Below are 25964 nucleotides of genomic sequence, written 5' to 3'. Positions count from 1 at the left end.
AACTTTCCGCGCTGCTGCTTGCTGCGAGCCAGCCGAGGAGAGGAGGAGGAGGAGGAGGCTGCAGCAGTCGCGGCGCTTCCCCTCCCGGCCCTCCGGGGCAGGGCTGGGTCCCAGGCAAGGATGCGGCGGCAGGCAAGCGGGCAGGTTCTTCCTCCCAGTGGGAATCGGCCGGGGGCGCGGCTGGAGCCTCTGCCAGCAGGGAAGGGAAGGGCAGGGCAGGGCGGATCCGGGCAGAACAACGCGGGGCGGGGAAAGGCGGGCTCGGAGCAGCTGATGGACAGGGTGGGAAGTCCCCTCCCGCTGCTGCTGCGCCTGAGTCAGACGCCCCGGCTCGCCTCGGGACGGTCGTCACTGACTGGCGGCAGCGGCTCTGCTGCTGAACTCTGGCCCCTCCCGTGTGGAGACCGGGCTGCTCCAGGCTGCAGTGTGTGTGTGTGTGTGTGTGTGTGTGCGCGCGCAAGGAGGGGCACTGCAGGGTGGACCTCCTCCCGAAGAGGGCATCGGCGCCCTCTGCCCCCCAACGGGGGTCTTCTAGGTGTTCCTGCTGCCTGGAAAAGACACTGCAGCTGATCCAGAGCGGGGCAACTCTCAGTGCCTTTCCATCATGGCCCCGCTTGGCCGAACCTGCACGTGAAGAGGGCGCAGTCTCTGGTCCTGCTGCGGGTACGTCCGCTGGAGCCCGCTTCCTCCAGGCCCGCCCCCAATCCCCGAACATCTCGGGAGCCCTGAGGTGCCCCCTCCCAACTCCAGGCAAAGACCCCGCCACTCTCCCCGCAAGAAGAGCTCGAGGATTTAGCCTTCAACTGCCTGACGTTGTTAGGGATGCACATAAGCCTGAACTCGAGGCTGGCTTAACCACAGTGCGGCGGCGGGGCTCTGATGACCCAACTGACTGGGGGTGTTGTGTGTGTGTTGTGTGTGTGTGTGTGTGTTAAGGTGAAACTGCGAAAATCGGGCGGCTGCTGTGTTTACTGAAGATGGGGCTCTTTCCAGCGTGTTCTGAAAGGGCATCATCTTTAACCACCATATGTATCCCCCCCGCCCCCCCGTGCTATAATTTATACACAGAGGAAGCTGCCCGAGGTCTTGCTGTGGTCCTTTCATAACTTTGTTAGGAAAATACAATTAAAACTTCTAGGCAGTCACCAAGCCACCTTTCATCAAATTAGTTCCATTTTAAGCCAATGTGCATCTCATCAAAGCCTCGAGCCTGGAGAAAATGCATTTACAATTGAATCAATCAAAGCCGCTGCCCTTTTCTCTTTTTTCCCTTCTTTTTAGAAGGAAAGACTCCCTTTGATATTTTGCATTTTAATTCCCCATGTCAGGAACGCACCAGAGCCAGAACAAATGTGCCGCTTTAACTGAGGGTTGCAGGACTACAAAATGAGGGTTGCCAACTTTGCAAATGGCCCTTACTCCTGCACCTCTAACTTAAGCCTGATCATTAACTAGTTTGGTCTGCAACCAATAGCAGGGGTGTGTGCATCTGTGTACCATGGCAAGCTTAATTAACTTGTTGCTGCAAATAAAAGTGTTGATGTAAAATGCGCAGGAGCAGGGTCTGGTTGCAAATGCCCTTTTCTCCCAGGCTAATCAGCAAAAGCCTCAGCTGGCTATACATATTTAAACCAAACCTAGAAGGAAACTAATTGAACCCCTACTCCCAATGGCTGAATAGTTGGCTGCCTTTCTGACCAAACTAGCATTCAAATCTGCATGAGCTGCACAGAAACCAGGAACAAGTTTTTTTGCAGCAACTCTAATCCATTGTCAAGCTGTGCACCTGGATTAAGATGTCATGTACTTTGAAACATACAAACTGCTGCCTACAGGGTAACATACATTAATTCTTGATTGTATCTCCTTGCCGTGATGATGAAGTCTCTAACAGGTTAAACAATACATCTTTGCTTCACTGACTAGTCTTATATCTTTATCAACAAACAAAAAGAGAGTGTATAAGACTGTGATTCTTTTGCCATTTATATATCTATATCTCCACCAATTAACCTAGTAGTGCTTAACAAAGCAGCACAAGCAAACATTTGTAATCTAAATTTTGAAAGTGCTGGGAGGCAATGTAGAGGGAGAAAGTAGGTTTCCGCTCTTGCTGATGAACAATTATGTGAGTTACTGAGGCTTGCACAATTCTACACTACACCTCTTTTGGTACAGTGATGAGGTTTTTTGTACCCGCTTTGTAGTTCCAATCCTTAGGCTCCCATACAACCACTACTGTTCTAGTTCTTCCTGAGGAAGAGCTCTGTGCTACTCAGAAACTCACAATATTCACTGGCAGCCCCAATTTTTTTTAAAAAAAAATTTTTTTGCATTGCTCCCTGACACTGAACACCATGCCTCTTGCCATCCTGTCATACTCTTAACCTACAAGCATCCAGCACTTGCAAAGCAGTGGCGTGGCAGCACCAGAAACAAGAACTGGGAGGGGGGGCATAGAAGGGGCAAAGTGCATTTTAGATTTATGCCCCCCCCCCAACACCCTTGATGCAAAGGCATTTTCAGACTAGCCGTGGGATACAGTCTCCCCCTGCTGGCCACCACAGGCAATGCCATCCTTTGCCAAGAGTTTCCTCTTAACTGGATTTTTTGTTTACAACCTTTGATGTTTATATCCAGTTAGTCCTGTAGCAACTTAAAGGCTAACATAATTATTTGTGGCAGAAGCGTTTGTTGTCTACGGAAGCTTTTGCCACAAACATATTTTCATATTTCCAGGTGCCACAAGACTCTTGTTTTTGCTATGTATTCATTTATTTCATTTCATATGTTTGCACACTCTTTTCAAAATGAGGCCTTTTCACAACACAGTTAATGTCAAAAGCAACATGAGCACTTAAACAGAAATGCCAATTAAAAGGAGTCAAAAGAAGCAGCAGGAAAACAGCGGAATTGTTTAACTGTACCAGCAGTCAGCTACAACCTGATGACGTAAGATTAAAAAGTCCACTTCAGTTATATGCCAGGCAGACTAAAAATACTGAGCATGTGCTGAAAAAGAACCAGACAAGGAGTTGTGGGACCACCACAAAGAAAGCCCTGATCCTGGAGAGGAGAGCTGGTCTTGTGGTAGCAAGCATGACTTGTCCCCATAGCTAAGCAGGGTCTGCCCTGGTTGCATCTGAATGGGATACTTGATGTGTGAGTACTGCAAGTTATTCCCTCAGGGGATGGAGCCATTCTGGGAAGAGCAGAAGGTTCCAAGTTCCCTCCCGGGCAGCTTCTCCAAGAGAGGGCTGAGAGAGATTCCTGCCTGCAACCTTGGAGAAGCCGCTGCCAGTCTGTGAAGACATTACTGAGCTAAATAGACCAATGGTCTGACTCAGTATATGGCAGCTTCCTATGTTCCTATGATTCTTGGTGGGGCAGGCAAGCCATGGGGAATGTAAAATGGTGCACTTGCTGAAAGGAACTTCCAACACTGCTGCCTACTACACTTCCTCCACTGGGCCCTGGGAAGGGATAAATTGATTTGCAGCAGCAAATGATGGTGATTCAGGGGTCAGCTGGGCTCTTAAGCATTGGCCAGACCCTCTGATGCTGCACTGAATGCTTCTAGGAAGCTGCCATATACTGAGTCAGACCATTGGTCTATCTAGCTCAGTATTGTCCACACTGACTGGCAGCGGCTTCTCCAAGGTTGCAGGCAGGATTCTCTCTCCGCCCTATCTTGGAGATGCTGCCAGGGAGGGAACCTGGGCAAGTCATGCTTGCTCCTATAAGCCACCTAATGGTGCAGCAGGGGAATGCTGGACTAACAAGCCGGAGGTTGCTGGTTCGAATCCCCGCTGGTACTATATTGGGCAGCAGCAATATAGGAAGGTGCTGAAAGGCATCATCTCAGACTGCATGGGAAGAGGCAATGGCAACCCCCCAGGGACTGTTCATCTGAGCCAGAAAGCAGAGTGCCTCCCCCAGCCTGACTCGGCTCTTTCTCCATTTGTTTGAGGCATCATCAGGAGGCAGGAACCACCTCGCTGACATCTCTGCTCTGGCCTGGAGACCTTCACAAAGCGGCCTTTGTCCTCTTGGAGAAGCAGGGGGGGCCCAGACTTGGCGGCTGAGAAAACAAGAGCCCCCCCCCCAGAGTCAAAGGGTCAGGCCTTTCTCAAGCCCCCCAGCCCCACACAGGTCAGGATTAACCCTCCGCTCTCCAACTGGCTGTGCTTACATTTAAAAAAAACAGAGCAGCAGCTGAAGGCGACTTGGAAACCAAGCCTGCAAAGAGGTCACGAAATCTTGGCTGCGGGCAGCTGCTGTTCAACAAGAGTGAGGGGGGAAGCACTCTCTGCATGCTCAGAAGTGCTCACAGCAAAGTTGCAAGACAAACCTGGGCATCCCAACCCAGAGAAATCCCAGGACTGAGCCCCAGGTCCAAGCAGAATGAGGGGGTGGGGGGGGAGGAGAGATGATCAAATAGAAGAGTGATGGAGACAAAGACACTCCTTCCTCCACATTCGGGGGGCGGGCATGGGGAGTACCCATAACCCAGTGCAGAGTTCATGCTCTGCATGGACTGGAGTCGTCTATAGCCTCTCCAGTTCAAGGTTCAAGTGATGGGTTCCCCGTTGCCTCTCTGCGTGATTTGCCAGAGTCCCGCCTCCTGCCAATCAGCCCCTGTTGGGAGTGGGTAATTCAGCCCCAGTGGTGATGGCCTGAGACCAGAACCCAAGCATCCTGGTTCTCCCCAGCCTCCTCCAGCAGGAATTGTGCTGGGTTCCACCCTCCGTGCCAGCAACTTCATCAAGCAGCCTCTAACCTCCTCCAGGGAAGGACATTCCTCAGTTTGTCTAGGCAAATCCTCCAACCGTTCAGCTGGCATCTGCTCCGAGCCAAGCCTGTTCCTTCTTGCCATCCTTTCTGTAGTTTATAGAATGCTTCCTTCCTCTCCGTTTATAGCATTCTTTGCAGCAAAGGAGGGGAAAGCCCTACTACGGTGCTCCCCGTTGACTTCCGAATGTCCCTCCTCCCAAATGAACCCTTTCTGCAGGGACTCTCGGCCAAGAAAACCCAACCTGTCTTGGCATATCATGGAAGCAGCCCAAGTGGCAGAGGTTTGCAAGGAGTGTTCTAGGTTCCCACCCTTGGTTCCCCAGGTCTCCTTGGCCCCTAGCTCCCATCAGTGGCCCAGGCCACACACGGACTACATAGGCCAGACTGCAGGGCCAGGGGGCCTAGAGAGCTCGCCGCACACCCCTCCAAGACACTGCCCCAGAGGGAGACACGGCCAGCGGTCGTTCAGGGAAGCTGGTTCCCCACCTTCTTGCTGAAGAACCCCCTAGACCACGGCCAACTGGGACACCCACAGGCAGAGAAGGGGACTCCGATTCCAAGCTCTTCCATTCTGAGGATACAGACAGAAGACGGCCTATTGGACCCTTCGCCAGCAACGCACTCAAAAACACGCTTACCCTGGAATCGATCAAGCCCCTTCAGGCCACACAGGGAGTTGTACGTTTGAACACCCAACGTATTCAGACCTAGAGTCTGGAGTCGTGCAGTCTAGGGAAACTGCTCTTAAATAAACGGCTAGTTTGAGGCTATTTGCACCCCCACCTTCCTATTTGCAGAGGAAGCTGCCTTCTACTGCGTCAGACCCTTGGTCCATCTGGCTCAGGACTGTCTACCCAGACTGGCAGCGGCTTCTCCAAGGCTGCCGGCAGGAGTCTCTCTCAGCTCTATCTTGGAGATGCTGCCAGGGAGGGAATTTGGAACCTTCTGCAGGCAAGCAGGCAGGTGCTCTTCCCAGAGCGGCCCCATCCTCTCAGGGAAATATCTGACAGTGCTCACACATGTAGTCTCCCATTCAACTGCAAACCAGGGAGGACCCTGCTTAGCAACAGGGCCATTCATGCTTGTTGCCACAAGACCAGCTCTCCTCCCACAGACCTTTCAACACACATTTAGTTAACAGAGTGTAGATGCTACTAAGGACGGGTCAGTAACTGGCAGGGATTTAAAAAAAGGCAGGGGAGGTGAATTAACAGGAAAAAGGGTCTCGTGAATGTTGTGTCCTGGAGTTGCTCAGAGAGCACACAGACCCACTTAGCCCAAACTCTAACGCCAGCTTGCTCCGCATTTTTAGCAGGCAACAATGCCAGTTTTAGAGTTAAGAAAAGCTTTGCCTGCCAGTTCCTGCAGATGAAGCTGCTGTGTAAAGGCACAGGAGCAAGGGATTTGTTTTGCCATTAGTAGTAGTATTAAACATATTTTAAACACCCCACCTGTCAGGTTCCTGGCTGCTTACCCCTCTGTTCTCTTAGATCCCACCTGCCAACTTCTCCCTCGAGAGTTTTTGCTCCCTCCCACAAGGTTGATGAGGAGACCTCCAACTTAATGGACTCCTAAAATTAGTACATGAGTCAACTTGGGTAATCAGTCGCATCAAGGGGGGTGGGGGGTGTCCACTGTGACTGTTGACCAGGTCTGTAGCCTTAGAGATGGAAAATGTGAGAGCACTGCAAAAACCTTCATGCTTTTACTCTCCTGACCAGTGGTCAAATTTGCAGTGGTGTTTTAAGAACTCTTAAAAGTTTTTTAAACACACAAAAACTACTATAAAATTTTCTCCATATTGTCAGAGGATTGGAAATGAAGATTGACAGGAATGTCCTCCCAAGATTACTCCATGGAGAGAGGACAGAATCTGTGGGCCTGGCTCATGGGCTAAACCCAGAGATTCTGAGATCTGGACATCGAAATAGCCGGTTTTTATTTATTTTCTTGCCACTAGGTGGAAGTGTTGCTGGTGGGATTCCCACTTTCTCCCCAGAAGAGCCTCCACCAGGGCCTAGAACACAAAATGATCGTGCAAAGAGGGCGAAATGAATGAGCTGTCGGCTGTGGAGACAATGCCATGTTTTGGAAGGAAGGCTCTGCCTCAGACTGCAGGTCTTTCCATAGTTACTTTATTTTAACATCTTTTTTCTTTTTAATTACAGACAGTAAAATAGCTTACAGGTGAGAGGGCAAGTGGACAGGGGATCCTGGATGTATAAAAACCCTCTATGGTCATCATCACGGAAAACAACACCCAAAGTGCGTTGGGAATATTAGCCGGTTTCTCTTCCTTCTCAGACACAAAAAGAAAAAGCAGCCTCGTTTCGTTTTGGGGCAGCCAAAATGATGTTTGGGGAAGCAGAAATGACGGCCCCTTCCTGGAGCAGGAGCGAGAACGGGAGGCTCCGAGGTATGGGGTCGGCTGGGGGGAGGAGGAAAGGGGGTGGGGAGTGAGAGCAATCTTTAAAAACACACACACAAAAACCCCACCTCTGACAGGCACTCTCCAAACATTGCTTGGACTACAACTCCCATCATCCACAGGCTGTGGGTGATGGGAGTCCAACCAACCACATTGGGGACCCGCGTTTGGAGAACGCCTGCTTTACATCCTCCTAAGCTGGCTTCAAGATGGGAAGAGAGAGTCTCACTCACACACACACAATCACACCCCATCCACCAAGATATTGCCTACGATTTCCCCCGTCCACCTCAGGACAGACTGGCAAACCTGCCCAAAATGGCAGCAGTACAGGGGTCGGGGGGGGGGGGCTAGGACAGGCAGGTGGAGCCCTGTTCCTGCCCCACCTGCCAGCAGCTGTCCAGAGATGGCAAACCCCAGGTGGTTTGCTGTGGGTGAGCAATGCTTATCTGGAGGAGGAGGAGGAGGAGGAGATGGTGTGGCCCTTGGCGTGAGATTCCCTTCCCTCTTGGGACTGGCCCCCTGACCCTTGACCTCAGGATGCCGGATGAGCCCTTTCGGCGCTCCTATGGGACCAGAGGCAGCATTTTTGAGAAGGGGAGTGGGCAAAGCCTTTGCACCCCGGACACGGCCGCTCGCTCTGCCTTCCAGGACAAACAGATCAGCTGGGGAACGGGGGACAAGAGGCAAGGCTCTGGCCGGCAGGCTCTTTCCACCGTCCCCGCACCAGACAGGGTCTGATCCCACTGGAGAGAGGTGGGCAAGCAGGAAGAAAAACAAGATCTGAGAAGATACGGAATAAATACAACCTTCCAATATATATTAAAAGAAATCAGTTTGGAACACTCTGGCTGTCGTTCTTTCGCGTGTCTGTGTGTGTCTGTATGCAACGCTAGCAACAAAACAAAAAAAATAGAAAGAGGGCCACTCCGGGCTGGTTCCTGCCTTTGGGGCAAGGGGGTGCCAGGTGTGCTGTCCTCCACAATCCCCCCCCCCCAGCAGAGGCCCAGGCTTCCTCACCCTCCCTTCCCCTGCCGAAGAAATCGCCCTGCTCTGCAGTCAAGGCGGACGCTGGAAGAGGTCGTTTAAAACCAGGAAATAAAAGAAAAACCACAGTGGTCCTTTGCCTAGCGCGGGGGTCTCCAGGCAGGGGGGAGAAGGGAGGGGGCAGCTGGCGGGAGGTGCTGAAGGGAGGTGCAGGCGGCTTACATCATCCCCAGCTGCAGCAGCGAGTTGGCATACATCATTGGCTTGACGTTCGGATGAGGCTGGGGAAAGAGGAGGAGGAGGAGGAGGAACCCGGTCAGTCCACAACACCCCTGGGAAGCTGGCACAGACGCAAGGCCAGAGCGGGAGGGAAGGGAGCTGGCGCGTCCGCATGCCCTCTGGAGAGGGTGCTCGGGGCTAGGGCTGCACCACCCAACTGCCACTGGCACCGCGCTCCAGGAATGCGTGCCGGGAGGAGGACTCACCACTGCTGTGAACTGGTGGAATTCCGGCCGCAGGTCCGAGCCTTGCAAGTGGATGTAGGAAGCCTTATTGCCCATCTGGTCACTGGCGAGAGAGAGTTGCAAGAAGAGGCAGTCAGCACAGCATTCCACAGACGGGCGAAGGAGAGAGCAGCCCGGGCAGGGGGGCCGGTCCACCGAGGCCAGCATCCTGCTTCTCACAGCAGCCCCCCGGGTGCCTCCAGGAAGCCCACAAGTGGGCGCTGAAGACGACAGCCTTCTTCCACTGTCTCTCCCCAGCCACTGGGATTCGGGGTAGACTGCCTCTGAACATGGTGGGTCCACACAAGCCACTGTGACTAACAACTTGTCGTGGGGTGTAGGGGAGATCCCCAAGGAAGGCACAGGACATCAGTGGGAAGGGCATAAAAGGGTTTTATCATACAAGTAATGGGCCAGTACAAAACTCTTGTTAGAAAATGCAACAGACTTTGGGTTCTTAAAAACGGGAGATGGTCTATCCCTTGAGGGCTGGCATGTGTTCTGCATACATCTCTCTATATAAAATGGAACATAGGAAGCTGCCATATACTGAGTCAGACCCTTGGTCCATCTAGCTCAGTATTGTCTTCACAGACTGGCAGCGGCTTCTCCCAGGTTACAGGCAGGAATCTCTCTCAGCCCTATCTTGGAGATGCCGCCAGGGAGGGAACTTGGAACCTAGATGTTCTTCCCAGAGTGGCTCCATCCCCTTAAGGGGAATATCTTCCAGTGCTCACACATCAAGTCTCCCATTCATCTGCAACCAGGGCAGACCCTGCTTAGCTAAGGGGACCAGTCCTGCTTGCTGCCACCAGACCCGCTCTCCTCTCCCTTGACAGAGGCCAAGCGAGGTGGTCCTGGCTTGCTGGGGCAGGGCCCTGGATTGGCCGGTAGCAGTAAGATGTTGGGGGCCTGTGCTTGGCAGGCCAGGGCAACGTGAAGCCTGTCGGACCAGTCAACTGCCACGGCTGCTCCTGTAGGGAGGAAGAGGGAGCAGGAGGAGCGGGCCCGGGACGGGAGGTCCCTGGGTGTGCGCATCGGGCATGGGCGGCAACCGTTGGCCAGTGCGGAGGGAGCCCAGAGCCTGTGAGGAGTTCCAAAGAGAGGGGGAAAGAGGCAGGGAGAACCAGCGTGCAGATGCTCTGCGCCAGGCCAGACAGTTTTTATTTATTTCATTTATATACCGTCCACCCCAGAACTCTCACATCTAAAACATTTCACATACAATAAAAGCACAAACAAACATATGTTATAACATAAATCAACACAAAGCTCATTTTAAACCATTGAGAACCCATGAAATATTATTTAAGCCAGGCTGACAGGCTGGGTCCTCGGGCTCTCCAGGCCCCCCAGAGGCCCCCCCCCCCCGAGCCCACCCTCTCAGACAAAAGGCAGCCTTTCCCAGGACACCGAGCTCCCAGCTTTTCTCCCCCGTCCGGTGGCGGCCTCTGCCTTTCAGCCTCCCGCAACGGGCGGGCGGGATGCAACTTTGCCGCAGCACACACTTGCTCACTCACCAGTAGTTGGGGGCCGAGAAGACGGTGATGCACTTGCCCTCGTGGGCCACCTCGTACCCCTCCGGCTTGACCTCGTGGCTGCGGATGATGTAGTCTAAGTTGTTGCGCTCCAGGAAGCTTTTGGTGACGTCGGGTCCAAACTGGCAGCTCACGCCGCGCTTGCTGACGGACCGGCCGTTCTAGGCGAGAGGAATGCGGGAAGAGACCGTGTCGGGTCAAAGGTACTCTGAGCGCAGGAGCTGAACGTCGGAGGAAAGGACCGGCTTTTCTGATCCTAATATACGTAACCCCAGCAACCTCACACCCCTCCACACCAAAGAACTATTGTTTGGTGAAACAGCAGGAAGTCGACCCAGAAGTCTGGGCCACCAGCTTTTTGCCAATGTGCGATAGGGGGCTGCATAATACCCTCCCAACTCCCCTAAACTCCGCTTAAAGCTGCCTAGGACTGGAAGAGAGACACGCATGGGGCTGGTGGGCTCTCCTCTTACATGCTTCTGCCTCCGCTTTGCCCCCTCCTCCAGGACAAGGGTAGATTGGCCCCTATTTGCCGTTTTTGGCAGCGGGGGCAGGGAGATCCCCTACAGCAGGCCTGCTCAAGGCAGGCCCCACCCCAGCTGTTTCTGAACTACAACTCCCATAATCCCCAGCCACAGTGGCCAAGAGCCAGGGATTATGGGAATTGCAGGCCAACATCTGCAGGCGGGCCGAAGTTGAGCAGCCCTGTCCGACCCCAATGTGGGGCTTGGCTAACCTGCCTCAGTCAGCTTATTCTGTTTCTTGTCTAAGCCCCTTTCTCCGCAGCATCTCTTGCCAAACACCCCAGTCCAGATGCTGCAGATGTGGCGGGGAGGGAGGAAAGAGGGCTCCTATCCTGGACTGCTGGCTCTTAAAGGCCGGTAGGGGTTTGTGCGGCACTGAAGGAGCAGCCAAGGTCCCAGGCAGGCCAGAGCCTTGATAAACACAGACCCCCAGACGGCCAGCTCAGGCAGGCTTGCGTCCCGCAGCAGCAACGCCACTCCGGGTGCCCAGAATCAGAGGGTGCTCAGCAGCTGGAAACCCCCAGGGTGCCTGCCATATGGGTCACCGGTACACAGGACTCACCTGGGGTTGAGGGTCTGACCAGAGTAAGTCGCACATGGGACCTGCCAACGAGAAGGCGGAAAGTGAAGGAACAGCAGCAGGGTTGCGGGAGGCCACTCCACACCTGCGGCCAGCTCTTAGCGGCAGCACGTTGCCCCGCCTCCTCTAGCCAAGCCACATTCGCTTTAATGTCTGGGCCGGAGGCTGCTCAGAGTGCGGCCAGCCGGGGGCCAACAGGTCAGGATCGGAAACGATGGTTGGGAGCCGGTTTGCACGAGCCACAGCTGGGGTTGGCTGTCGCGTCCAAATGCCCAGACCACGGAGAAATAACCACTGCCAGGGCCACAGTTTCACCTCAAGACTCTCTGTGTAAACTGCTCTGCGAAGTGATAGGCAAGAGAACGATATTCACAGCAGCAGGCGCTGCGAGACTACAGCTCCCATCTTCTCCAGTCACAATGGCCCTTGACGGTTGTGGCGTGTGATGACGGGTCTCCTAGCCCCGCAACGTATGGAGAGCCAAGGGGTAGGCTCTGAACCCCTCTCCCTGCCCCTGGCGGGGCCCACAAGCCAGCCCCAGACACACACCTGAGTCAGGAGGCTGCCGATTCCTCTCGATCTTCCTGATATCATCTAACGTCACACCGTCTTCACTGAAGAGCCCCCCGTGCATGATCTGGAGGGGAGACCAAGCCCAGCAGGGGTCAGCAGGGGCGCCCCGCACAAGCCAGCCCACCCAAGGAGGCCCCAGCGCCACCCTCTTACCAGGACTTTGCCGTTGAGGCACTGGGCCAGCGGGAGCCACTCAAAGACCTCACTGAAGAGCTCGAACATCTGGGCCGTGTACTTGGCCTTGACCTCCCCCTCGAACCCGTAGATCTGATTCATGTTGTCTGTTTCGTGGTTCCCTGGTGGACAGTGGGGCGGGGAGGGGGGATGAAGGGGCCAGGCAGAGCCGGCAAGCCGATTCAAACCACATATACACCTTTCAAACAAGAGACTGCCACGACCCCAAAGTCTGGGGCAACTGCACAAGCCACTGTCTGGGGCAGAAAGCTCTTGGGGGTGCCAGTAACACAGAGCCAGACTCCGGGGGCAAAGGCAGGGCGGATGCCGGATTCTGTGCTTCTTGGATTTAACAGAGCGACTGCTTTGTGGGGGCGCGTGCCGAGCGCTGCTGCCTGGGGAAAGAGGCACCTTTCCAAGGGATGCCTCTCTTTGGTTTAGCAGGGGGAGAGCAACCGGCCCTGCCCAGCCCTGGCACAGCATCCCACCAGTGGCTGTTGCTGGCGTCTACCGCGGACTGCCTTTTAGACTGCGAGCCCTTGGAGGACAGGGAACCCTCTTATTCTTTTTTTCCTGTCTCCACCACTTTGAGAACTTTCTGCTGGAAGTGGAACATTCCTCCTAAGAATAATAATAAACACCTTCCGAACCCCGCCATCGATAGGCTCTGAAGAACGAGGGGAACGGGGCACAAAAGAGAGGTGAGACGCTGCTTTATATCGCGTCAGGTGGCCAATGCTCCGTTTAGTCCACTGCAGTTTATGGTCAGCGGCAGCCGCTCTCCGGGGTCTCCAGCTGAGGCTGAAGGTCTCTTTGTAGAGTCAACCAGGTCACAAGTGGGGAGGGCAAGAAGAGCTGGGCGACTCTCTCAGGGACGGTGCCTACGACACTGACACTGACACACACACACACACACACACACACACCGCTTCTTCAGTGTCAAGAGCACACACTTTGCAGGCAGAAGGCCCCTGGCTTCTCCCATTCAGAAGGAACCCAGGTGAGCTGGGTAGAGAAAGATACTGAAGAGCTGCTGGGCTATTCATGGACCCATGGTCTGACTCAGCGTAAGGCCACTTCCCGCCCCAGGAGGCAATCCTAGCAGTAGCAGACGTATTGGCTGGGCATAGTTTTGCATCCCTCATCACCCCCTGCCCCCCACCCCAGGCATAACATGCAGCTGTGGCAGAATGGCGGGGGAGAATGTAATATCATCTGTTCCTGGAGAGAGAAGTGCTCTCACAGGGATGAGCTCAGGAAAGGGGCCGAAACGGCACCTCTACCGGGTTAACCAAGTGTCACAAAAAGATGGGCGAATTTACTTGATTTTAAATATCGGAATCCTGTTTAGCTCCAAAGAGAATTCGAGGTGGAATTCCAAGCTTGCAAATCAGACATAACGGGGCCAGGACTGCAGCCAGTTTTTTTTTTTTTAGTTTTTTTTAAAGACAGCTGATAAAGGCAAGGCAAAAAAAAAAAAAAAAAAGGCAATGAAGTGGGGGTGGTGGGGGTCAGCGGAAAGCCGCCCTGTGACCCCTTTGTCCGCCAAGCTATTTGGGGATGGAGAGGAAGCCCATACCTCGGAGTAGGTGGAAATGATCTGGATACAGCAGCTTGAAACCAAAGAGTGTTAATATCACCTCCACAGAGAAGGAGCCGCGGTCTACAAAATCCCCGTTGAATATCTGCAGCAGAGAAGGGGGGGGCGCTCAGGAAAAAAAAAGACGGGGGGGGGAGTCCTATTGAGAAACACAACCCTGCTTGATCAGCGAGACCCCGCCCTCAGAAGAAGGAGGGCTTCCAGAACGTTCCTGGCCCAGCAGTTCTAGGGAGCCCCCCCCCACCCCCAGGTCCTCCATGAGGAGTTGTAGCCTACAGGGAATCCTGAGACGTCTCTTCGTTTTCAAGTGAAAGTAAACACACAGCAAGTCTCTATCCCTCATGGCCACAGAGAAAGACTTCAGCACATCTTCACAAAACACGCCCGTGCTCAACAACCTCTAGACATTCTTCACCCTGCCCCCCTCTCCTAGATCATGCATTAGGCAACCCCATGTTGGCCCAGCCAGAAGAACTACCGAGACCCACGGCGGCTTCCCCTCCAGCAGATTAAAAAAGCCTTTTGCCCTGCTGGGCATCCAGCCCTCTCAGCCCTGGCTTCAAAGAGAAGGCAGGAGAGTGAGGAAAGAGGAGCAGCTCCACTCACCTGCTCCCCTCACAATCCCCCCTCCGGCCCCCCATCCTGCCCCCAAGGACACTGACAGGGACCCTTCCACCGAGGGAGAGAGGGGGATCAAGCTGACCTACAGCAAGCCTAGAAAGAAGCACCAAGAAAGGATACATATGGATTTGTTTCCGACGGCAGCCCATTCAACTCGAATATATTCAGGAGGTCGTAGTATTGCCCGTGGGTGTCTCCGCAGACAGTAATGTTCTCTGTCTGGAACCAAGAGGCAGCAGGAGAGAAGGGAGGCAGAGAGGGCAGAGGTGAAAAGCTAAGCACTTTTTCTCTGTTCGTGTCAGTGCAGCTGTGCAGGAGCAACTGTGCCCCACACTAATCAGTGGGGATGGGGTGGGAGGGGAAGGGAAGGGGGCTGCTGTGTGGGTTTTCGGCCTCAGGATTTGCTTCTCCCTCTTGGGGTGCCCAGGGAATGGGCAACACCACTTCACCTCGCAGGCCCCCCACTTGGGGTGCAGGGACAGCGTGTGCTTTGGACGCCAACCAGTTCAACCCCCCGGGTTTCCTCCTGGAATGACAGCCGTGAAAGGTTGAATAATCCCAGGAAAAGGCCCTCGGCTCACCACAGTATGGCTTCCTTGGAAGAAGCAGCTGCAGCTAAAGCAGAGTTGGGTATACGGTGCAAAGGTACTACTATTCACTCCGGGGGTTCTCACGGTTGGGCCCCCAGATGTGGTTGGACTACAACTCCCATCATTCCCAGTCACAGCGGCTCAAGGCCGGGGGTGATGGGAGGGGTTGTTCAACATCTGGGGAATCAAGGGCGAGAACCCCTGCTCTCCCAAGGCCTCTGTGTTGGAGGACACAGAAAAGACAGGGCAAGATCTCTTTCTCGGAGAGAGAAACTGGGCAGCCCCAGAACTGCAAAGCAAGAAATGTTGGGGGGTGGTGGTGGTGGTGGTGGGGAGAATGCTGGAGCTGTTCCTTCCAGTCCAAGCTCACGGTGAAGAGAGACACACCCACCTCTTGTAACGTGGTTTCTACTAGGGTGGGGAGTTTTGATAGCACCTCTTTTACTTGCACCAAGATCTGCAAGAGGGGAAAAATACCATGTCAGTGGGGATGCCAGTATGGAATGGCGGGGGAGTGATGTGGGGGGTGGACACGGGGAGGCCACAGATCTCGTAGGCAGGCAGGTCTTGGGTCGACCAGGATTCTAATCTGATGAGAGGTCAAAATGTAGGTTTCAAGTCTTTGTGACCCCAGGCAAGAAACAGGAGGAGAGGTTCTCACACCTGGGTCCCCAGATGTGGTGGGACTCCCACTCCCACCGTCCCCAGCCACAATAGCCAAATCAGCCAAGTTGGAGAACCCCCGGACAGAGGACACTGCCTTGAGAATGGTGCCCAAGGGCAGAAGTCGACAGGGGCCGCAAGGGAGAGGGCTGGGTGGAGGCCCCCCTCTCTGCTCCCCTGGCCTCCACTCCTGGAACTTTTTCCACCTTTGCTGCTGACATGGCTAATTGTGCACCTACAGAAATAGTCGCTGGCACGAATTCCTCGGACCGCCAGGTCTGGGAGAAGACACCCTGCTGCCTGCCGCACAATGACCTCCACGGCAGAAGGGGTCACAAGGGCCAAGGAGGGAGGGGTGCTGGCACCTGCACAGCCCTCTCAAGAGGCAGGGGAGGATTACCTGATAGGCACATTTCCTGTGGAGCTTCTTCTGATCCTTGTACCACTGCATTAACTCCTTCATGAACGCGAGGGTCACGTTTCCGTTGTCCAGCTTTGGGCCGCTGTACTCGTCCTCAATGGCTTGGGAACACACAAACGCAGGTTAAGAGCGGAACCTCTCCGAGACTCTGACCGTGGGCCCATCAGTACTGTCTGCACAGGGGGTCCCACCCCAGGTGGTGCTGGACTACAATTCCCAGAGGCCACTGCAGCTGGGGATGGTGGGAGTTGTAGTCCAACACCACTGGGGGACCCAAGCTTGGCAAACCCTGGCGTAGACAGATTGGCCGACTTGTCTAACCCATTCTTCCCACCATCACCACATCCTGAGGCTGCACATTCCATACATGAATTATGCAGGACTGGGTAGAAAACGCAAGCATGCCCTCCCTTCAATAACTCGAGGAGGGAAGGAAAACCTAGCCTGCCTCTTCTGAATGCGCAGAGTTCAGGAGTGTCCGGGATGCCAGGGCGGAGCGGCTCAGTCGGGATGCCGGGATTAAGGGCCCCGCTCACGCCGGCAGCTGCCCCATTGTCAACGCCAGTCTATTTATTTGCACTGATTAAGCCTCTCCATGCAGGGATCTATTTATGATCAGAGGTCTCGATCTATTTTGGGCGCCAGCAGGAAGCCTTGGCGCAGACACCCGTGCAGAATGGCATTAGTCACAGGAACTGGGATGGCAGGGCTCCCTCGGAAAGGAAGGATGCTGCCGAAGGGAGCAGCCAAAGCTTCTCTCCCAGGAAGCGCTGCCCAGTCCAGGGCTCAAGCAGGCACCTAAGCCAGTTGAAAACACACACATAGGGACACAGGGAGCTGCCAGATACTGAGTCAGACCCTTGGTCCATCTAGCTCAGCCCTGTCTCCCCAGACTGGCAGCGGCTTTTCCAAGATTGCAGGTGGGAGCCTCTCTCAGCCCTATCTGGAGATGCTGTCAGGGAGGGAACTTGGAACCTTCTGCACACAAGCAGGCAGGTGCTCTTCCCAGAGTCGCCCCATCCTCTAAGGGGAATCTCTTACAGTGCTCCCACATGTAGTCTCCCATCCAAAAGCAAACCAGGGCAAACACTGCTTAGCCGAGGGGACAATGCATGCTTGCTACCACAATACCAGCTCTCCTCAGGGCACTGCGCAGCAGCCTTTATACAGGGGGACTAAAATCCTACAGAGGTAAGGCAGGGGCAGGCAGAAGGCAATTGGGATCGACTAGCAGATCTCTAGATCTGGTGTCCCCACCCTGTAGCCCCCAGACTACACCCTGTAGCCCCCAGACGATGCTAGACTACAACTCCCATCACCCCCTTTGGCCACTGTGGTTGGGGATGATGGGAGCTGTAGTCCAACATAGTCGGGGGTGGGAATTCCTTCAAGATTCCTCTGGTTTGACAGCTGGGGTGGGTGGGAGGGATTATTTTGAGGGCGAGGGAGGGTGCACTTACCCCACCCCCTGGTCTGCATTCGGTTTTCCAAAAGGCGCAGCCATGTCAGCTACTTCCGGGTACATCCCGACAACGGGGCAAACAGGGCGGCAGGGAGGTACGCTGCCGCCCTAATGGACTTTCAGAAAACCAAGTGCAGGCGGGGGGGGGGGGGGGAACGCTGTGTGTGTGTGTGTGTAGTGCACCCTTCCCCACCCTTAAAGTTATCCACCACCCCGCCGCCTGCCGGTTCCATGCACATCCCTGTCAGTGAGCCCTTGCACGCTGTGGCAAGTGTTTGTTCTTCTCACTGCCCAAAATACCACTCAGGGTGCTGCTATTACCAGCGGCTCTGGGGGAAGCGATGCAGCGGCACTCAAGCCCTTTCGCGCAGACCAGTGAAGAACGCGCAGCCCCCCCACCCCCCGGGTCCCAGCCGCATCCCCGCCACTCCAGGGCCCCCACCCCCGGCTCACTCATGCTCTCGATGTCCAAGGAGTCGACCACAGACCGCTTGTGCTCGTCGCTGGCAATGGCCCGCTCAAACGCCTTCTGCTTCACGATCTTGTTGCACTCCTGGTACTTCATCTTGGCATCCTTATCATTCGGCTTCACCTTGACAACCTGGAGGAGCAGCAATTTGCACACGGAGAGCCTCATCAGCGCACATGCACATAATACCAGCTGGCCGCCATTCACACCCCATTCTCACGCATCAGACAGCCCCCCCAGTCGCCCGGTGCTCCATCTGTGGTGCCTGTTTCCTCTCCTCTGAACCCCTTCCAACCAACAGCACAGAACCTCATCAGTCCTCAGTATGCTGGTTGTTTCCCTAAACTTCTGAGCAACTGGGATACCTGTAAACATTCGCAGAAGAACAGCCCTGCTGGATCAGGCCCAAGAAGGCCTATCTAGTCCAGCAACCTGTTTCACACAGTGGCGCACCAGTTGCTGCTGGAAGGCTACAGGCAGGAGTTGAGGACATGCCCTCTCTCTTGTTGTTGCTCCCCTGCAACTGGTATTGGGAGGCATCCTACCTCTGAGGCTGGAGGTGGCCTGTAGCCATTAAGACTAGTAGCCACTGATAAACCTGTCTTCGTCTAAGCCCCTTTTAAAGCCATCCAAGCTAGTGGCCATCACCACATCCCGTGGCAGAGAATTCCACAGATCAAAATTATGTGCTGGGGTGGAAAAGGCCTTCCTTTTGTCAGTCCTACAGAGGAAGGAGTTAATGATTACCATAAATACCTGGCTAGTGAGTGGAGCCAAACAGTGTGCACTCCAATGTATTACTGCAGTTGGGGCAACCCCAGATGTCCCCAAAGTATGGAGAGAAACCCATCCTGGCCCTGCCACTGCCCTGCTCTCCTTCCCACCTACCGTCTCATAGTCCCGCAAGGCCGCCTTGAACTTGCCCAGGGCCATGTTGCTGGTCGCCCTCCTGTAGTAGCCTTTGATGTACTTTTTGTCCAACTCGATGGCCTTGGTGGCGTCAGCCAGGGCATAGCCGTAGCATTCTGTCCGCAGGTAAGCCAGACTCCGGTTGCCATAATAGATGGCGTTGGTGGGGTTCAGTTCAATGGCCTGCGTATAATACTTCACTGCATTCTCGTAGTCCTTTGCTGGAAGGGGAAGGGGGAAACCACAGAGATGGCCATTAGCAAGGAGATGCAACACATTCGACAGGAGCAGCTGCACAGCCCAGGCTTCAAGTGCCAAAAGCAAGGGGTGGGGGGCACTCCAAGCAGTGTCCCCTCTCCGGTGTGCACATATCTGTGCACTCACAAGTTTTGTTGATGTCTGCTCAGTTTAGTTCCCGCTCAGGTTGAATCAGGAAGGTCTCACTGTGAATACACATGCACACACACACACTGCCTTGATACTGCCGCCCAGAACAGAACTCATTCCGCACACAGATGAAACAAAAATTGGGGAGAACACTGACCCCAACCAAGGCGACTCCATTGATCCTCTCTTCACACAGAGAAGTACATTCCAGGCAAAGCAAACAAGGAATGGATAGAAATCAGGCCAGGAGAGTCCAGAGCTCTCATTTCCTCTGCTTTCTAAAGAGGAAATAGCTCTCGCTCACAATCACACACCCAACACAAGCCACTGAAGCACAAGGATACTTTACAAAAAGGAAAAAGAAGAACTCATACTCCATTATGTGTTTTTGAAAAACATGGGAGACAGATCATTAAGCCAGGAGTTCCCAACCTTGGGCCCCCAGACATTGTTGGACTACAACTCCCATCATCCCCAGTCACAATGGCCTTCAGATTAGTAGCAGGATTAAGGATTAGTCACATTTTAAGCTCCATCTTGAACTCACAATCAAGAAGAGTGTTTGCCTATACTTCTCACAGATAATTTTAATATCTGCGCAACGCAGGGTTTCTGAACATGGAACAAGAGGAAGTTGTAATCCTCGACGGACTGAGCTGTCACACTTTTCTCCACAAGGTGCACAGTGTGAGTTTATGTGCATAATGCCAGCAAGGACAGAGGCTAGAAGTACATTACGTGTTTGTTAAACTGAAAAAAACTGTTCACGAGGAGTTATGACAGATTAAATGACAAAGTAGAAACAGATGTAATGACTCTAGAAAATAAACAGAAGTGTGGACATTGACGTATCTATGAAACTCCCCTCTCTTGCCTGCACAGATCCATAAAAGTCAGAATTAAACTCAAGCTTCTAGGAGGCTGCAAAACCTCTTGCTTCAGGGCATGAGCCAACATTGCCAGGGATTAAAGGAGAGTCATGCTTTGGGAGTTGGCAATGGTGCTACCAAAGGCAGCAGAACATCCAAGAAGCCTAAACTGTTTAATTACAGACTTCATCACCACAGCCTGAGGGCATAACTAAGAGTTGAACATCATGATCATGAGAAAGCCGCCCAAAGCCACCTTTCAGAGATAAAGCTCAAGGAAGATCTGGACACCTAAGGCCAGGACTCCAAGGGGCTCTTTCTTTAGCTATCCCAGTCTAGGCGGGCAAGCCACCATCTTGGGGGTCCATGATCCAATAACTTAAGTGTTTACTTAAGCCCCACTGCCCATTGAGATCATCAGGAGAGGTCCGTCTGCATTTGTAGTGGCTACTCAGGGACGGGCCTTCTCCGTTGCTGCCCCGAGGCTTTGGAATGCGCTCCCTAGTGAAAGAAGAGCCTCCCCATTCTGCAGAATCCCAATATGCTGTGGAATCCCAACACAGCCCTATCTGTCACATATTTCTCCAAGGCAGCCAGTCTTCCCCGGTTTATCTTAGAACTGGCACACAGATGGTTCATGTAGGGTTTCTTCTGAAGGTATTCAGCCCCACGACTGAAAACAAATCCCTATCAGCAAAGTCAAGCACCCAACCACCAGCATGAAGGAGCCGCAGTGGAACTGACTCGCTGTTCAGCAATGACCCCACAAAGCTTGGCACATCTGCTAGCTGCAGCACGCAGGCAGAGCTCTGGCCACCTCCAGAGATCGTGACCTCTTTGAATGATAAGCCTGACAATGCTTCTCTCCCTTTCCAGAAAAATCACTGTGGGCCAGCACATTTGGACAATTTGTTGCACGAGGACTGCTGGCTCACTGGACGTGTGTTGGTGGCAGCAGCCTATCTGCATGAAATTGAGAGAGAGAGAGCTTGTAACAGGGGCAAGCAAGCTCCCTAGCCCATTCAGCAGCAGCAGATGACCCCGGCACAGCACAGATCAAGTGGGCTTTTGTTCCCACCACCACCAGCAGACACCAAGGGCCCAAGTATCACTAATTTCAAGAAAGCAAGTTGTAAGATCAACTTAAACATAAAGCAGGATAGGAAACACCCAACTCCCCGGTGCCCTCAACCCCTCCTATAAAAGCCATCCTCTCAAGAGATGCCCCACCAGGACTGCCCTGTCCCCATCGGCCAGGGGTTCCCACGGGGTCCCCCAGATGTTGCTGAACTACAACTCCCATCACCCCCATCCACAACTGCCCCCCCATGTGAGGACCCGAGGGTCCCCTCCTTCCTAGCACTCCAATGAAGAAACCATTCCCCCTTCACCCTCCCCCAAGGAAGTCCCCCCTACCAAGACACAGCCCTTCCCCACTGGCTCTCTTTTTGACACTCCCACCCCAACTTCACCCCTCATTTATCCCATGAGGGGAAGAGCCCCCAAGTGACCTTTCCTTGCTCTCCACCAACTGACCACTAACGAACTCCCATCCATCGGGCATTTCTTATTTCCACTCTCCCAAGAAGGAGGACTCCTTAACCACGATGCTTTCTACAGAGCCAAACCCTTGCTTTGTCTAGCTCAGTGGACTGGCAGCAGCCGTCCCAGCCGGGGGACCCAAGACCTTCGGCAAGCAGGGCAGATGCCCTCAGCTGGGGCCCGTCCTCACCACCTGGCTTTCCTCCCTGGCTGGCGGAGGGAGAGGCGCCTGTGCTGCTGACCACGCAGCTGCCCTGCACCCCTCCAGGCCGCCCATCTCCGCCCTGGGCCTGCTCTCCCAGGAGGTGCCAAGGTGGCCTTGCCAACCCCTGGGACCCCTCAGGGCAGCCCTCTGGAGAGGCTGCCAGGGCAGGGAGGGGGCTGGGGCCTTCGCAGGCATGCCAGCCCCCAGGCAAGGTCCCCCTCCTCCCCCAGGGTGATCTGATCCCCCCCACAGCTCCCCCTCCCCAGGCTGACTCCTCCACCCAGGAGGACCCTCCCTCAAGCCCATCAGCCTCCCTCCATTGGCGGCGGCGGCTGCGCTTCCACCCCCCCCTTGGGTCTCCCCTCCCCCTACTGATTACCCACCAAGGCACCTTCTCCCCCCCCCATGGTCCCCCTCCTCAGGGCCCCCCCCGTGCCTCCCACTAGCTCCTCCCCTTCCCCTCGGTCAGCCCCGCCCCCTGGCGGCGCCCCGCCCCCATTGACCACCCTCCTTCGAATGCCCCGCCCCCTCTACCTTTGAAGTAATCATTCGCCTGGGTCTTGAAGGCCTCGGCCCGCCCCACCGCCCCTGGCTCGCCGTCCTGGAGCGGCCTCCCGGGGCCTCCGCTGCTGCCTGCGCCGCCACCTCCTCCTCCGTTCTCCGCCCGCTCTCCCTCCGCCATCGCCGCCGGGCCGTAAAGCGAGCCGCCTTGGCAACCGGCGAGGGACCCAGCAGCCGTCAAGCGCGGCCGTCGCAAACGCCGCCTAGCGGGAAAAGGCGCGGAGGCGGAGCCACGACCTCGAGCGCGCGAAAAGGGAGGGCGGGGGAGGCGGCTCGCGCTGCTGCTCATGCGCAGAAACGAAGCCAGGAGGAATCCTGGTGGTTTCCCTCGCCACGCAAATGCTCGTCAGCGAGGAGGCGTGGCTAAGAAGAGGCGCCTCACCATAGAGAGAGAGATTCCACAGAGACGGAGGGTGGAGTGGGCGGGCTAGAGTGTCCCCGTCTTGAGTTGGAGGCGGGGTCACCATCGTAGTAGGGCAGCAGCTCTGTGATTGGTCACGGGAGCGCCTGGAGGCGGACATCGAGCTGATGACGCGAAATGATTGCGCTGCACGTGGGAGGAGTCGTGGATATGATTGGTCCATAACTAGGCTCTGCTGTTATTAGGGGTCCCGAAGTCTTTGCGCGCTGTAGTGCGGAGTATCTGCGCGGAAGTCGGTTTTCTTGTAGCCCTGGCCGCGTGCTCAGCTGCTGCTGCTGAGCGGGGAAACGTGCACCGCTTTGCTTCATGTCATCGAGACTTCCGCTGATTCCTAATAATAACGGATGTCTTTGTGATTAACTGTATCCTAGTTCTACGATCCAGAAACGGCTTGTCCGAATTCCTGATCTATTTGTTTCAAATAGGTCTTGGAAAGGATATTTAGATGCCGTGAGGTGTCTACACCTATAAAGAGGCACCTCTTAATGTGGTGATTCTCTTTATTTAGCAGGGGGAGAGTAACTGGCCCTCTCCACCCCCAGCACAGGACCTCCAGTGACTGTTGCTGGTGTCTATCTGATGTTTCTTTTAGATTGGGAGCCCTTGGGGGACAGGGATCCATCTTATCTATGTATTATTTCTCTGTGTAAGCCGCCCTAAGCCATTTTTGGAAAGGCGGTATAGAAATCAAAATAATAATAATAATATTAGAATCGTTCACACGGTGGTTTTTCCCCCGGGACACTCTATGGATGGGAAAGCTGGACTTTGAAGAAGCAAGAGTTTGGTGCTGGAGAAGATTTTTGAGGATGCCATGGACAGCCAGGAAAACAAACCAATGGATGATAGAACAAATCAATCCAAAATGTTCACTCGAGACCAGGCTCAAACTATCCTACTTCGGACACATTATGTGAAGATTCCTTGAAAAGTCCATCATGCTGGGAAAAGTTGAAGGAAAGAGAAGAAGAGGACGACCAGCAGCAAGGTGGATGTACTCGATGACGATAGCAATGAATGCACCACTGAGAGACCTTCAAGGCCAAGTGGAAGACAGGTCATCCTGGAGAGAATCTGTGTGGTTGCTAAGAGTCGACATCAACTTGATGGCACTTAATCAATCAATCAATCAATCAATCAGATGTTTCAAATATATACTTGCACGTACTATGTCTGGAGCTTATGCACAATGTGGCCGCCAGGCTGGTCTCGGGGTCGTCTCAGAGAGATCATATTACTCCTCTACTCAAAGAGCTGCACTGGCTCCCAATAAATTCCAGGCAAAATGCAAGGTGCTGGTTATAACCTATAAAGTGTGTGTGTGTGTGTGTGTGTATATGTGTCCAGCTGCAATGCATTGTGGATGGGACCCTTCAAAAACAGCTGAAGGGTCTGCCAGGTTGGCCATCCCTGTTCTTGGTAAACTCTAAATGAAGCCCTTCTACACTGCAGTCACCTTTTGAAGCTCTCTTGATGAAGAACAACGATTTTCAGGTGCAATTTCTATGCAGAAAATAGTTGAGAAATAATTGCTTTTCTCAGACTTGTTTTGGGTCCACTGCTTGTTCAAACCAGCTTCAGTCAGTGCATGGTATATGAATACACCTAATCTCCCATCGTTTAGGCTGTTTGCACGTTTCACTACCACTAGATGGTGATGAAAATCCAGGAAAGAGGATTGGTGGGTAAACAAAGATTGCCAGTTTTGATCCAAGGTGCAATCCAGTACCCCAGAGGTTCCCAATGTGGGGTTCCCAGATGCTGTAGTCTAACAACAGCGGAAGAGCCTCAGGTTGGCCAACCCTGCAGTAGAATGTCAGAAGGGGGTGGCTGCAGTTATACACCTGGAAACTCTCCACGTATGATTAGAGTTCTTGACTCCTGATTGGTGAAGGGCTTACATATGTGCATAGACATCCCACTGCACAAGTTGGAAAGCAGAGTCAGCGGGCACAAGCATGTCCATGCAAAGCCATCACCTGTGTGCACTGGGCATACGCACGGAGAGGCTTGTCTGAACAGGGGTGTAGAGGCAGGAGAGCCCTGTTGTTGGTGTTTTTTTTTGTGTTTTTTTTTGCATACTTGTATGAATGGGCCTGAGCCCCAGAAAAACCAGCTTGTAACAGCTGCATGACAATAGCCCCTGCTCAGCCTGCACCGTGGATCAAAGAACAACTATTTCCATCTTACCATAGCTGTGTTTTCTCTGGTTTGGTTTCTGATGATCCAGTGACTCATTTCCCATGTTGCACGCCAGCTTGGGGTTAGAATGGGTTTTGGGCTAGATGCCCAGGCTATAGTAACAGGGAACACTAAACAGGCAGGCTCCCTTCCGGTCCCACACACTTGCCTGGGCTGATGGTGCCTCCTACACCTGGACCCATTTCCTGTCCTGTTCATCTCAGCATCACCCATCATTGCTAGCGCCCACTGGGTTCTGAAATTCAGAATGCCAAGCAACAATGGAATTGGGGTCAGATAATGAGGAGACCCTACAGATAAATGACAAATTCCAACACACACACACCCCAACTATTAAGATCGACAAACCACCTGACATTTATCAGCCTATGTATGTTTGGCATTTCTGAATTTGTGCCTAATAGCAACTGTATCTATTTGGGAATTGAACAATTGAATTTTGGAATTCTAAACACTCAGATTGAAAATATGAGGCTGTATAATAATAAGAAACTTTAAAAGCCACTTCTGAAGTGTCATCTAAAAAGGAATCAGTTTCCCCTTGGTGGTTGTAGGGAAGATTTGACATACTTGCAAAATGGGTTGGTGGGGCAAAGGCCAGGTTTTGGTGACCTCTTGACAAACTACCCTCCAGGTGCCCTCCGAACTGGATCCCCCTCCCACGTTTGTGATGGTAGGAACACAGTAATGTCTTCTACAGTCTGTCTAGTATCGTCTACACTGACTGGCAGCAGCTCTCCAAGGTTTCAGGCAGGAATCTTCTCCAGCCCTACCTGGAGATGCTGCCAGGGATTGAATCTGGGACCTTCTGTATGCAAAGCAGATGCTCTACCAATGAGCTGTGACCCTCCATCCCCAAATGGTACTTACTTTGGGGATGGGACAGGACAGAATTAGAACCGTGAAGAAGCACTTCTGGCTGCAAATCACTCTACCATCAC

The 25964-nt window shown here is 53.7% G+C and overlaps 2 protein-coding genes across 2 annotated transcripts in view; both read right to left on the bottom strand.

Moving 5' to 3' along the window:
• Positions 1-8018: 8018 nt before the first annotated feature.
• Positions 8019-22704, bottom strand: PPP5C (protein phosphatase 5 catalytic subunit). Its single transcript, XM_053268186.1, has 13 exons — positions 22374-22704; positions 18816-19057; positions 17912-18059; positions 15976-16097; positions 15304-15369; positions 14443-14541; positions 13681-13786; positions 12081-12223; positions 11904-11991; positions 11337-11377; positions 10233-10411; positions 8695-8776; positions 8019-8490 (listed from the first exon to the last, which is right to left on the bottom strand). The coding sequence occupies exons 1-13, from the start codon at positions 22687-22689 to the stop codon at positions 8428-8430; spliced, it is 1695 nt and encodes a 564-aa protein (XP_053124161.1). The 5' UTR covers positions 22690-22704; the 3' UTR covers positions 8019-8427.
• HIF3A (hypoxia inducible factor 3 subunit alpha) overlaps positions 18921-25964 on the bottom strand; it is a 53847-nt gene continuing 46803 nt past the window's right edge. Inside the window, exon 17 of the mRNA XM_053268177.1 lies at positions 18921-19057. Within this exon, the coding sequence (XP_053124152.1) occupies positions 19012-19057 (46 nt within the window). The 3' untranslated portion in view covers positions 18921-19011. The remainder of the gene's footprint in view (positions 19058-25964) is intronic.

Source organism: Hemicordylus capensis, chromosome 7, assembly GCF_027244095.1.
Source record: "Hemicordylus capensis ecotype Gifberg chromosome 7, rHemCap1.1.pri, whole genome shotgun sequence".
Classification (NCBI taxonomy): domain Eukaryota; kingdom Metazoa; phylum Chordata; class Lepidosauria; order Squamata; family Cordylidae; genus Hemicordylus; species Hemicordylus capensis.
Note: the sequence above shows the minus strand (reverse complement) of the source record. Positions and strands in the feature narration are given on the sequence as shown.